The sequence below is a fragment of the Meleagris gallopavo genome, chromosome 4 (genome assembly GCF_905368555.1).
Source record: "Meleagris gallopavo chromosome 4, MGAL_WU_HG_1.1, whole genome shotgun sequence".
Classification (NCBI taxonomy): Eukaryota; Metazoa; Chordata; class Aves; order Galliformes; family Phasianidae; genus Meleagris; species Meleagris gallopavo.
Genome location: NC_139407.1, coordinates 5,534,244 through 5,546,652, shown reverse-complemented (window position 1 = coordinate 5,546,652; position 12,409 = coordinate 5,534,244). Strand labels below are relative to the sequence as shown.

The 12,409-nt window shown below is 37.9% G+C and overlaps 1 protein-coding gene across 4 annotated transcripts in view; it reads left to right on the top strand.

Moving 5' to 3' along the window:
• The window catches only part of CLCN3 (Cl-/H+ antiporter 3), a 58,773-nt gene that overhangs the window by 8,389 nt on the left and 37,975 nt on the right, over positions 1–12,409 (top strand). For all 4 annotated transcript variants that reach the window (XM_085222067.1, XM_085222071.1, XM_085222068.1 and 1 more), the window contains exon 2: positions 4,740–4,915. In XM_085222067.1, coding sequence (XP_085078193.1) covers positions 4,756–4,915 — 160 coding nt within the window. In that variant the 5' untranslated portion in view covers positions 4,740–4,755. The remainder of the gene's footprint in view (positions 1–4,739; positions 4,916–12,409) is intronic.

Sequence of the window (12,409 nt, the reverse complement as noted above, 5' to 3'; positions counted from 1 at the left end):
AGTAGGTACTGTCCTCATGTAAGTTTTGCTTTGCTTGAGTTAAGGGACAGATGGCTGACTGCTGGTTAGCTCTTAGCTGTTGGTAGCGATAGGAAAAATGAATATTACAGTGGTTTGGGTTTTTGGGGGGGATTTTTCTGAGTTTGGGAAAGAGTTTTTCTGTTAATGTTGTGCCATTGTGCTTTTGGGCCTTTCATTATTGATTTTCTTGTTCCTTTTTTATTTCATGTTTGGAAGCATGTTTGGAATCTGGAAGAGCACTTCTCACCCACCTCCTTCTAAACCTCCCAAAAGACTAAAAAACTTAAGATGCTTTTTGTTTGCAACCCTTTAAGTTACAAAAAAGTGTGTTTATGCTTATTTTTGGGCAACATCCCATAGCAAAGATTCGCAGATTGTACGTATTGCCTGACAACAAATGTCCTGCAAATCAGACTTCTTCCTGTCCTACTCCACCTTCTCCAGAGACACTTCACACCACTGGAAATGGTTCCCTCAGCTGACTTGCTTCTCTGCTTGACTTTTCATTGCATGGCCTGAGAGATAGGCAGGATGTCTGGTGTTTGAGGGAAGGAAAATGCCTGAGGATACTGGGCTGTGTCTGCAGAAAGCTGCAATAGCCCTATCTGCTGTGACTGCTAGAGATGTAGCTGATTCTGTGCAATTCCTCTTTACCAGTGTAGTTCCTGCTTGCGTTGTGTTTGATTAATCTTGCATAACTTGCTGTACCTGTATGCTCACTGTTTTTTTTTCCCTCTCCCTAGATGAAGCAAGTGAGAGTACAGCTTTAATTAGCTTCTGTTTTTTGTTTAGTGTCAGAGGCTTTTCTGTTAACCTGCTCTGTAGAAGAGTTGTGATGGGCATCGTGGAAATATGTGATAGTGTGACCACTTAGTTGCACCTTTTTCCTATTACACTCTTTTCATAGAAACCTTGAGTACGTGAGCAGCATCGAATCCTTCGTGTCCCTGATCATTGCCTACATCTTTCATTATCTTTGCAATGCACTACTTCTCTAATTTTCTTTCTTTCAGAGATAATATGAAGGATTTTTAGTCTGCTTTCTCTCTGGATCAGGCTCTTGATGAAAACTATGATGCTTCATAAAAATGGCAAATGCAATATCATAATATTTTCATAAATACTTTGAGATTTTCATGGTAATCTAAGTTGAAAAAAGTCTTTTATGTAAATTTTTTACTGTGACTAGTAGCTGCTGGGAATCTGGTGTTTTTGTTTGCCTTTTGGGGAATTGAGCTTGACTAGCATTCAGACAATACTTTTTCTTTCCTGCTTGAAATTTCTCTACAGTAACTTCCATCTTTTCCCTACTTGCCTCATCGTGCCAATTTGGATAGAGCGGGGAATCTGCAGTCTGAATCTGACATTATAAACCAGCAAGCTGTCTGCTTCAATCCCTCTTTTCTATTCTCCCTCTTTACAACTGCATACATATTTGCATTGCTGTCGTGTATGAGAGCAACCTTTCGGTATCCTCAGCAGATTATCGATTACCTGCACCTGGGTCAGTCATGATACTGGTTCTCCAGCAGCTGGAGCCATAGAAAGACCATTTTCATGGCTTGTCCTGTCCTCTCCACATCCCTCCGTGTCCTTTGCCCTGGTGAGGCAGTTCTTTTGCTTAACAGCATTTGAAGGTCACATGAGCAAGCACCTTTAAATGATCTCAGCTCCTTCATCTACACAGCTCAAGATAGTGCATCCCTAGCTATGTGTCTTAGTTTGTTAAATAAGCTTTTTTTTTTCTTTTCAGACACACAGGGGTAATGGATTGTCTGTTCACCTAAACTGTCTTCTCTCACACCCTCAGTTGTGAGTAGAGGTGGTGGAGAAAGTAGTGACTGTTACAGTCTCAGGAAGTAGAACTTTAGTTCTGAGTAAAGTTTATTGTAGTCTGCTAACTTTCAGAGTTCTTGCTTTCCTGCCTTCCGCCATTGCTGCCTGCTGTTCTAGGGCAGCAACACTGTGTCAGGTAGGAGGCAGCTGAGGTACTTGACTCTGGGAATGCAGAGAAACACTTCTTAAGAATCTTCCTTACAGTTCTCAATTTGAATGGTTTTGGTTTTAGAGCTCTTGCTTGCTTGATGGAGAATTCTGTCAGCAGCAGACACAGTGCTTCAAAACAAGGACAGAAGGCCTTAGTATTGTACCTTCTTGTGTGTCTGAGGGCATGGGTGTGCTGGTGTGAGGGATGATGTTTGTGTGGAGCTGATGCAGGGATTCTTCACAGCGTGTTGGATATGGCTCTGAGAGCCTGTTGGTTTTGTTTGTCAATTTCTGACCGATGAAATGTTCTGTTTTATTTTAGACCAGGTTGAAAGCATTTCCTGAATTATTGGACGATTTAATATCTGTAACACACCACTTTGTTTCTGCAATGTTATTAAAAAGCTTTCTTATTCTGAGTAGCAAGTTTGTGGTAAGAGGAACTGAAGCTGTGAAGTTTAACATAAATAATTTTTTTTCTTTCCTCTGAGATTTATGGTGGTCTTCTTCCAGTTTGGAGGAATGCAGTGACCAATGCAGCAAGTGGGTGTGCACCTACTCGTTTCAGCTGTGCAGGATGTCTTCCATTCATGATACTGCCCAACTGATAAAAGACAGGGTGATGTTAACAGGTCTTTCTGTGAGCATAATAGCAAAACAGTTGGGCTGCTTGTGGTGAAACTTCTTTTTGGCTTGCTCTTTGTAGGTACAACTGCGTGTTTTGCTTTGTTTGAAATATAGATTCTGAATAAATTGTAAGTCATGATTTGATGCACTTGTTGGAAAAATTGAGATGCTTCCACTGTGTCCAGGTGTAAGTAGTTGTCCTTTTTAAATAGGATATGCTTCATCACATGATAGGGTGAAATTTTCTTGGCTGTTCATTAAGGAACTTTTCTCAGTGTCCGTACAATGGCTGGCGGTTAAGAAGAATGAAGGTGTTTTTGAAGAAAAAAATTATTTTTTTAAATTATAAGGATTATAAGAATTGTAAGAATTAGAATGGCCAAACCAAAGGGCTTTGTCTTGCCCAACAGCAGATTTCTAGGGAAGTGTTTAAGAAGAGAATAAGCATATATGCTTTTCCAGAAAGCTCAGCCTCCAGTGTTTTGTGTTATCACCAAACTGCTCATGCTGACAGTTCTATCTGCAGCTACCCAGCAAACTCTGTCGCTTAACTTTTCATTCCTTCTTATGGTAACTCGATTGCTGCTTAGAGGACTGAGTAGTTTGCCAAAGCAGAGTTTCAACTCTGGAAATAACTCTTGACATTGGCCAACCAGTTTTAGGTATACTTCACAAGACCCAACAGCTGGGTAGAGGAGAAGGATTGGAATTACAAGTCCTATCACCTACTTTTAGAGCAGCCAGCTGGCTGGATGTTTACGGAGGATATTTTAGTGTTCTAGCAGTTACAGTGAATTGTTAGAGAATGTGAGGATAAGCAGAAGAAAAAGCGCACAAGGAAAAGACCTGGATTTGGGGGGAGCATCTCCTTCCTTTGGAGGGAATGAGATATTTCTTATTAGTGAAAAAAGGTAGATTATGCTTTGTCTCATACTGCTTGTGAATACAAAATATTTTATTAAAAAGCAATCACTGCTATATATAATATATTGCTTTATATAGCACAGCCATTGCTAAAGTGGTTTTAATTGAAAATTTCTTTTCCTCATATATCTTCTTGGGAAAATAATACTAGAAAGTCTTTGGCTTTTGCTGGAAAGGCAGAAGCCTTATAGCCCTTAATCCAAGTGGTCTGAGGGAAACTCTTGCTTTTCAAATATCCATCTGAGTGAAAAGATCACAGTCAAGATACGGAATAAAGATTGAATCTTATTCCTACCCCCAAGTTACAGTTGAAAATCCAGCTTAGAGTAGAAACTTGGAGAAGGGAAAGCCCTGTTCTGCAAACTGAGGACTTCTCAAGAGAACTGCAGAAATGTTTTTGATAGTACTCATTGTTCAGGTGTTGTCCTCTGCATTTACTTGAAAGAAACTTCTTTCTGTTTTGGAAACCAAGATACCGTGAAGGAGGTAGTTGCATAGTTCCATAGTTCCATGACTTTCCTGAGGTTGAGCTGCTGGGAGCTAATAAAGTATGATGATGTTTGAGAAATGAGAAACGCAAGACATGCTTGGGGTAAATAAGAGCATGGAATCAAGATGTAGTCGTGACTTAACTCCTTCCTGATCTGATTTCTGTGGCTCTCAATTTGCAAGGCAAAGGATTGTATACAAAGCATGTGTGTATGTGTTTTGAAAGCTTTGTGTAGATGTGCAGATTTTGAATTGTTGTCCCTTTTGGTATTTTTTCCTTGCAAAATAATGTGTACAATTGTGTTTGTGGGACTACAGCTTTGGAGTGTTTGGAGAGAAACAGGTAACAGACTAAGGAGACATAGCACAAAGATAAAATCAGTTTTGAACCTGAGCACTGAGTGGATTTTGTGCTAGCACCATGGTGTGGTGCAGTGCACGTTTGTGTGGGGCATGCACATTTCAGCCACGTTTACTGAAAGTGAAATACTTTCTTAAACATAGGAGAGCCCAAGAAAAGGGGTGAAGAAGCATCAACCAGTTAAATGTCAGAAAATGTTTGTTTAAAATGCTTATATAATACTATTACTGCTACGTTTTTGTAAGTTTAAATCATAGTGTTGTTTCATTTGATATAAACCTCAATCTTCTTTGCATTTTCAAATATCAAATAACACGTTTTCTTTACATAGGTTATAAAGCAGCTAAATGGAGTCTGAGCAGCTGTTTCATAGAGGCTACTATCGAAACAGCTACAACAGTATAACCAGTGCAAGCAGCGATGAGGAGCTTCTAGATGGAGCAGGTGTAATTATGGACTTTCAGACCTCTGAAGATGACAATCTCTTGGATGGTGATGCATCAATTGGTAAGCTAATGTTAATTTAATCTTAAAATTGCTATTGGTTGTGTGTGGGATTTTGTTTTTATGTAACTAAAACCAACTGTTTTTTAATAGCTACTCAAAATTGCCTTTTAATCTCTCCCTCAAAAGCATGCTTTAAAGTTGAAAGTTGTGGAGAATTTTCCTGTGTTCTTGCCCGACAGTTGCATTATATGGAACTACGTCTGATGTAAGGCAGATAATAAGTTCTGACAAATGACAAACTGCCTGTGAAGAAGGGGAAAGGTGACTATTCTGCAGTTGCCTAGTTTGCTTAGCTGTAAGGGGGTTCTGAGGCGTTACTGTCTTCAGTATTTCTTTTTGCACAGAAATCAACAGATAAATCTGTTTCTGCTCGATTTAGCTTCATATCTGCAAAACAGAGACAAAAACTGTATAAGCAGAGGTGTTAGGAGCAGTGCAAAACACCATGAGTGAAGTTTTGACTTGGTGAAAAGTTGCAAAGAAAAGAATATTGGCAAAAACATTGAAGTTGTAGAAAGAAGAAAGAACTGAGAAGGTCTGCCTTTTTATTTTAAATAGATTAGTTACTGGAGTGAAAGCTTTAACATCCTCTTAGCAATGATCAAAGAGAAGAATATAAAGAAAGGAAAGGAGGTAATTTCTGATAAACACAATTAGTTTAGTTAAATATATGCTTCTCTCATTTCCTCTTGTTTTATGTAAATTTGAACTCAGCCTCTTAATTTTTATATCACCCTTTCTTCTCCCATTAACACTTTGGTGTTTCTGCTCTGCACGCTCTTTCCTCTTTGCTATACTTAACACTTTGATCTTGCCATTATACTTGAGAGTTGTTGAAGCGTTGCAAGCATCCTTCTTATCTGTCTTTATATGCAATCAGGTGTGTCTTGAATGTGCAGTTATTTAACTTGTATAGTGATGCAGGTATGAAAAGGCCTGACACACTCTATATGCATAAAAATCCCTTCTACTGAATTACTTGGGAAAACATCAGCATTAGGAAGTCAAGTACTTGATAGTTATAAATCAAAGTGAACAGTTGTCTTCTTTGTGTACTGCATGTGTCTTTTTGTGTAATGTACACTTGCTTGTGTAATGTAATATTTCTGTACAGAAAGTCTGAAAATACTTTGGTTATTGTTTATATAAACCCTCTGTATCATTTCAGATTTTAACAAGAAATACAATTTGCAGTAGAATAAACAGTTTCAGAGCCAGTATTCTGTCCCTTACTTGCTGTGAAATTATATCCATAAACTGAGATAGGTAGATGAGGTGATAGTTTTGTTTGCACCATCAACAGCAATGTTAATTGCTGTGTATGCTAGCAGTTCCTACCTTATTGTGATTCTGAAGTGTTGGAATGTGCACTGGAATGTAAATGTCAATCTATTTTCTTTACTGGAATTGAATTTTTTTGCTAATGGCATATCTGCTTGCCACAGTTCTGGTCATATAGCAAGATTTTGCAGTAGTAATAAGCACTGTACCTACATGAATGGTGATTTATCTTTATGCAAGGAAAGGAGTAAATAATGGTAAATAGTACTCTAGAGAGTAAATAATGGTGAACAGCAGTAAATCAGAATCTGCTGTAAATTTTCTTTTTTAAGAAAAGATGTTTAAGAACATCTCCAAGAAAAGCTTTAAGTAAATGCAGGAAATGAATACTTGTGATTCTCATTCCTTAGGTTTCTAGACATGTGAGGTGGTTCTTCTGTGTGTTTTGAATTCAGCAAATCACATTGACAAGACTGAGCAAGCACTTCTGTGATGGACTACATGTCTTTTTTTTTTTATTTCCTGTACTTCGTTACTGACTTTAGCAGCAACTGTTTTGTTGTTGTTGTTTTGGTTAGTTTTTTGTTTTGTTTTGTTACATACTCTCATTCTTTAATCTTCCTGTTATTAGCTTATTTTTGTTCTGTTGAATCTCAGTAGATTTCAGAATTCATCATACAGGGAGTGACTTGTTCTGGTAGCTGGAACATCTCATGCTTCTCAGCACTGCAAGCCCTTCAGAACTTCGTGTGCATTCGGCCCTTAAGTCTAATGCTGTGTTTTAGCTGATGAACCCTGCCAAAATCCCCAGCCCAATTTCAAAAATGTATGTTTTGGTTGTACATTAAGTCTGTAGGTCTGGAAGAATCTGTGAGCCTGGTTTCTTTGCAACTTGTGGAACATGGCAGTAGTGTATCTCTACTTAAAGTGATTGTGAAGTAATACAGGTAAATTGATGGCTGCATTGCCACAGAGAGCTTGGAGTACAGATGAGCTTAGGCATATATTTACCCTACTTGGAGAAGTTATCATGGACAATGAAGCATTTGTTGTAATTTTACAGTTAATGTAATAAAATACAAAATGATAGATTTTTTTTAAAAAGTCTGTGCAACAAAGGGAAAATACTGGACTAGGAAATTCTTTTTCACTTAGTGAAAAAGTACATTTTGACAGAAGAAAACATTGTGGAATTTCTAATTGTAGTCTTCTCCTTCCTTGTTCATAGGGTAATAAGTGAATGCAACAAGCCTCTCCAGTAGGCTTGGTAGGTCCTTCAGCATCAGAACAGTGATTCAGTAAAGCCTGCTCAGTACTGCCATTCTCAGTAACAGTCACACTTAACTGTGGCTTACAAAGCCAGTGAGGCTATGAGTGGTGAAAGCATGTGGGAATGGGATGATAGTGGGAAAGAATACTAATGATATATTCTACTTGCCTCTTGTGGGAAATTCCTTTATGTTATATAGGCCTAAACATGTGAACGTTAGCTGGAAGTAGTCTTCAGAAAGGCTTAGCATCTAAACTTGTGGGTATCTTTATTAATACTTCATTGGCAGAGATGTCCCTTATTTTAGTGTCACTTCTGATTTTCAGTTTGAATGGTTTTATGTAGTTCCATATGGGAGATTGACTGCTGGTATTTTACAGCAATCCTGTTTCTCATCACGCCATCTGTAAGTATGTATGTTAACTATCCTTTGCTGTGTCACCTGAGAAGAATACAGAAGTTAGCAGGGCTTGGAATTCGTTGATCTTTCAGGCCCCTTTCCACCTAAGCCATTCTGTGCAGTATTGCTGTACATGTCTGTATAGCAGTCATATCATGACTATATGCACTGTTTGTTGTAGACCTGTTACGTTATGCAGAAGCTGTTACATCTGCATAAATTTCAGATTTAGCAGCAGCATTATGGAAAAGAAGGAGGCATAGTGGAATGCTATGAGGAGATCTATAGTATTTAGTTAAAAAAAAAAAAAAATCCACTGGAGTAGTTCAATATTTTCCATCATTTTACATGGGTAAAAGATACTGTCTCTAAGCAGAAGTGAAATTTCCAGAAGAAAAATGTTTTACCAGATTACTGTTTCATCTGGTAGCTGGATTAGGGGATGAAATGTGCTTTTACTTGCAGTTCCCTTGCCTTTCTTTAAAATCGAGAGAGGCTCAATTCTTGGCCACTGGCTGGGCCTGAAGATTGTGTGTTAGTTCAATTTTTTTTTCCTCTTATGACTCTGATTTCAACGACCAGCGAGGTGAAGCTGAGAGGTTTCCATGGTTTTACTCAGAGTTGAGATTCATTAATATTATATAAAAGAAGACTACATCAATTTTAACTGTTGTTGCTGAAGTGTAGGCAAATTCAGCAGGAAGGTCGATTTTTGTAATGTTATCAGACTACAGTTTTTTCAGGGCACTGACTGAAATCAGATTATGTGAACTAAAAATGATTTACAAACAAGTGATCTTACTGGTATTTCCATGCCTGGGTACTTTGATCTGTCCCTGTGGAGTCTGTGTCCTTAGTGGGCTTGGAACTCTTTCCAATAGCTATGGTGCTTCTTGTTTCAGTTGAAGAAAACTGAGTTGCTTATATTGTGACTTCAGTGTGAAGACAGTTTACAGTCTGGCATATGGTGTTAACGTAAAATTGGCAATAGTTAACCTTAATATGACAACCTGTAAACTGGTAATTCAGAAGCTGCTGCTAGGGTAGCTTGTATCTGCTTGCAGTGATAGCAGCAGCACTGCTGAAGAATGTATGCCAGCAGATAATAATGCTAAACACTGCAGACACCCAAAACGGTCTTTACTTGTGAGCTTGGAATCCTTTGTCTAAAGTAAGGTGAAAGACCAAAGCAGTCAATTTTTAGCCTCCTAAAGGGGCTCTAATCACTAGCACTGAAATGTGGCATTGTCAGCTAGCGTTGTCATTATTTGAGACCAGAATGGAATTTTCAGCAAGTGCAGGTGGTTCTATATAAAAAGAAAATATTATCACACGAGAGGTTAAATGTTTAAGAAAGATCTAGAGGTTGTTTACTTTTCCAGCAACACATGGATATGTATGTTTTTTTCCTACTTGGCAATCACAGTTTATAAAGAATACAAAGAAAAGGAACTTTTCTTCCATTTAAGAACTTCAGTTCTCATAATTTTGTTAGCTGTTTATTTTTGTTTTCCACAAATGCAAGCAAAGTCTTCAAAGTCATTTTGCACCATTGATGTGGTTTCTTTTCTGTAAGTAGTATAAAACTGACTTTGACATACCTCTTTTTGAAATTATATACACCCTGTTTTCCAAGTGAGTAATACTTGCATTAAAAGACTCATTGTACCTTTTTAGGTAAGGATTACATTTGCTCCCACATACAAAAGGGAGCGTGAAATAATTGGTAGCAATCATAAGAGCAAGCATGAGACACAGCTGGTTTCTTTGAAATAGCTAAATGTGCAGTTATCACTTATCTACTTTTTTCCTATCTAATTGTAGTGAGAGCTGCAGACTCTTTGCCTGTTTTTTGTATTAGTAATGAGGCCAAAAACAGGATATCTGGCAAGACAGAACCATGCTTGCTTTTACCTTTTTTACTGATAACACATTAAGTTAATTCTGTTAATCTGTCAGGAACACAAGTAGCCATGCGCTGTGTTTACATGGATAACTAGCTAATTAACAAGGTTCTTCCTTCCAGGACTTCAGAAATCCCTGGCAGAAAACAGTAACAGAAAAGTTAGCTGAAAGATTCTTGGGTTGGAGGGAGAAGGGGTTAAGGAGGAAAAAAAATAGATGATCTTAGTTATTGGATGTGTGAGATGTGGGTGTTTGAAGTATCTTTTGTATCTTACCTGTTCATTGTCATGGTGATTCTCCTTAGTTCAAATGTCATGCCTTGCAATTGATCCATAAGATTTTTGATTATGAAATACGGTGTATACTGTGATGTTACTTTTCTTTTTTTTAGCATGATTATTGTCTGTGATCCGTTACTTTTTAACATGATTATTCTCCAAAATGAAAATTCACTTCATCCTTTTCTAGTTGAACAGTCTGTAGTAGTTTTTCAGTACTAGCATGGGCTTTCACTGTATTTGAGGACTCACTTTTCTTCTTAGGTAAGGAACGTATTTTGTTTTATAACAGCTTTAATGACCTTTTATTCATTTCACTGTTGCTTTGTTCTCTCAGATGAGTTAAAGCATGTAGATACAATTTTAACCAAGTCAGTGTCAGACTCCAATGTTTTCTACAAAGGAGAATATTTGTGCTTACTAGCCCATTAACAACTGTTACTTACAGCCTTTCAAATGCATGGGTGGCACCCTGGAAGGAAATATCAGTATATCTGTTATACAGGAGCAGCCATACTGGGTCAAACCACAGGCTGACCTAGCTCAGCATTCTGTCTGACAGAGATCCAGAGTACTTAAGGAAGAGTTAAAGCAGGGTGTGTGAGTGCTCCTTCCTCTCTCTGAGTGCTTGTACTGCAGTCCTGTTTGGTTGAGGGCTTTTCTATACGTAGTGGTGGTTTCTATGTTTTTAGTCCTTATCTGGGGATCTTTTTACCAGTGACTTCTTTTTGTGAAGTAATTCTTCTGCATGCACACCATTCTTTGACAAGTTTCAACATCTTATTTGGAAAACCATCACCTTTTCTTTATTTTGAATGTAAATCTAGGTATAAATACTGCTGAGAACAGCTGTAACTGCCAGAGTTTTGGCTTGGCTAGGCTCACACAGGCTGTGCATTAACATGGACTGACACACAGGCTTCATCATTCATCCTTGTACAACCCAACTGCTTAAACTATTCTTTTTGTTGATAGTTGCAGCTGTGGAAAACCTTTTATTGAGACAGTGGGTTTTTAAGAGATGTTATGAAGCTTATTGAAATGAAATTGATGTTGATACAAAATGTTTGATATGAAACTAGGACAAGGTGACCTGGAACTAGGACGTCTTGATTGTCTTGCTGAATACTTGCACTGTGATGAGGCCTATTATCTGTTGGCACAGGGATTAGTGCATGGATGGCACAGTGCTGTCCCTGTGAAAGGTGGTAGTCCTCTCTTAAGGGGTCAGAGAGAAAAGAATCATCAATTAAAACTCCATGTCTCCCACAAAAAGAAGCACATTAGAGCAATCATTTAACTGGGGCAAAGCAATGAACAGTGTATTAATGACCTCTGAAATATCCCAACCAGCTGTAGCTAATGTTTTTTCTTTCTGTGTACAGTGTATACTTGTTAGGAAAAATTAGTTGTCCTTGCCTTCTCTTTATAGTGCACTTGATCCTCCAACGTTGTAGCTCTTATTAGAGAAGATGGTTAAAAATAAGTTAAAACTGTTTTCCATTGCTACTTACTTTCTTCCCTCCTCTCTTACTTCTGTTCTAGGTTTTGGTTTGCTTAGCTGGACCTTGCAGCTATCTCATGCTTCGAATCATTTGTATTGCCTCTTTCTGAACCTTTTCCAATATCTTTAAGGAAGGGATCAGAACTTCACAGAGCATTTGGAAGATAGACATGTTGTGGAAATAAAGTAGAAGGTCTTCAATTTTGTTCTGACTTCTACTGGGTGTTGAGTTCATAATTTCATGAAATTCAAGTATGCCTGGAATAGTGCGGTATTCTTTTCAACAAAAATGGTGTTGATACTGCATCTGTGTTCATACAGCTTATGTATGTATGGAGAAGATTTAATGTGCATGAGGATAGGAAGTAAGCTTAATATATATGTGGCACATCTAGGGAGATATATACCTGATGGTGCAACTCAAATGTGGAAACCAAACTGCAAAATGAAAGTACTGGCCAAATGTGAACAACCCTAAGGCAGAAAAAAGCAATCTAGCAGATAAAGCCAATATCTTTATATGCACTTATGTAAGAGGAAAATGATTTTAGTAGCAGAATTTTCACTGTTGCTACAGGATGGAGAAATAAACATACAGAAAGGTGTTAAGCTGGTCAGACCATCTTCCTACTCAGATGCCATGTCTTCTAACAAGTGAGTTGTAATTACATGTTTAGCAGATTGAAATGTGAAGAAGGGAAGTGTCCCACTGCTTTTTCACCTTTGCATTGTTTTCTTATCTTTGCCTATCCTGTAGAGGAAAAGAACCAAAAAAAGGTAGGAAATAGCTAATAGCTAAGAAACTCAGGAAATGAAAGCAATTTGTTCTTATGTATACAGAAAATAGCGTGCTTTC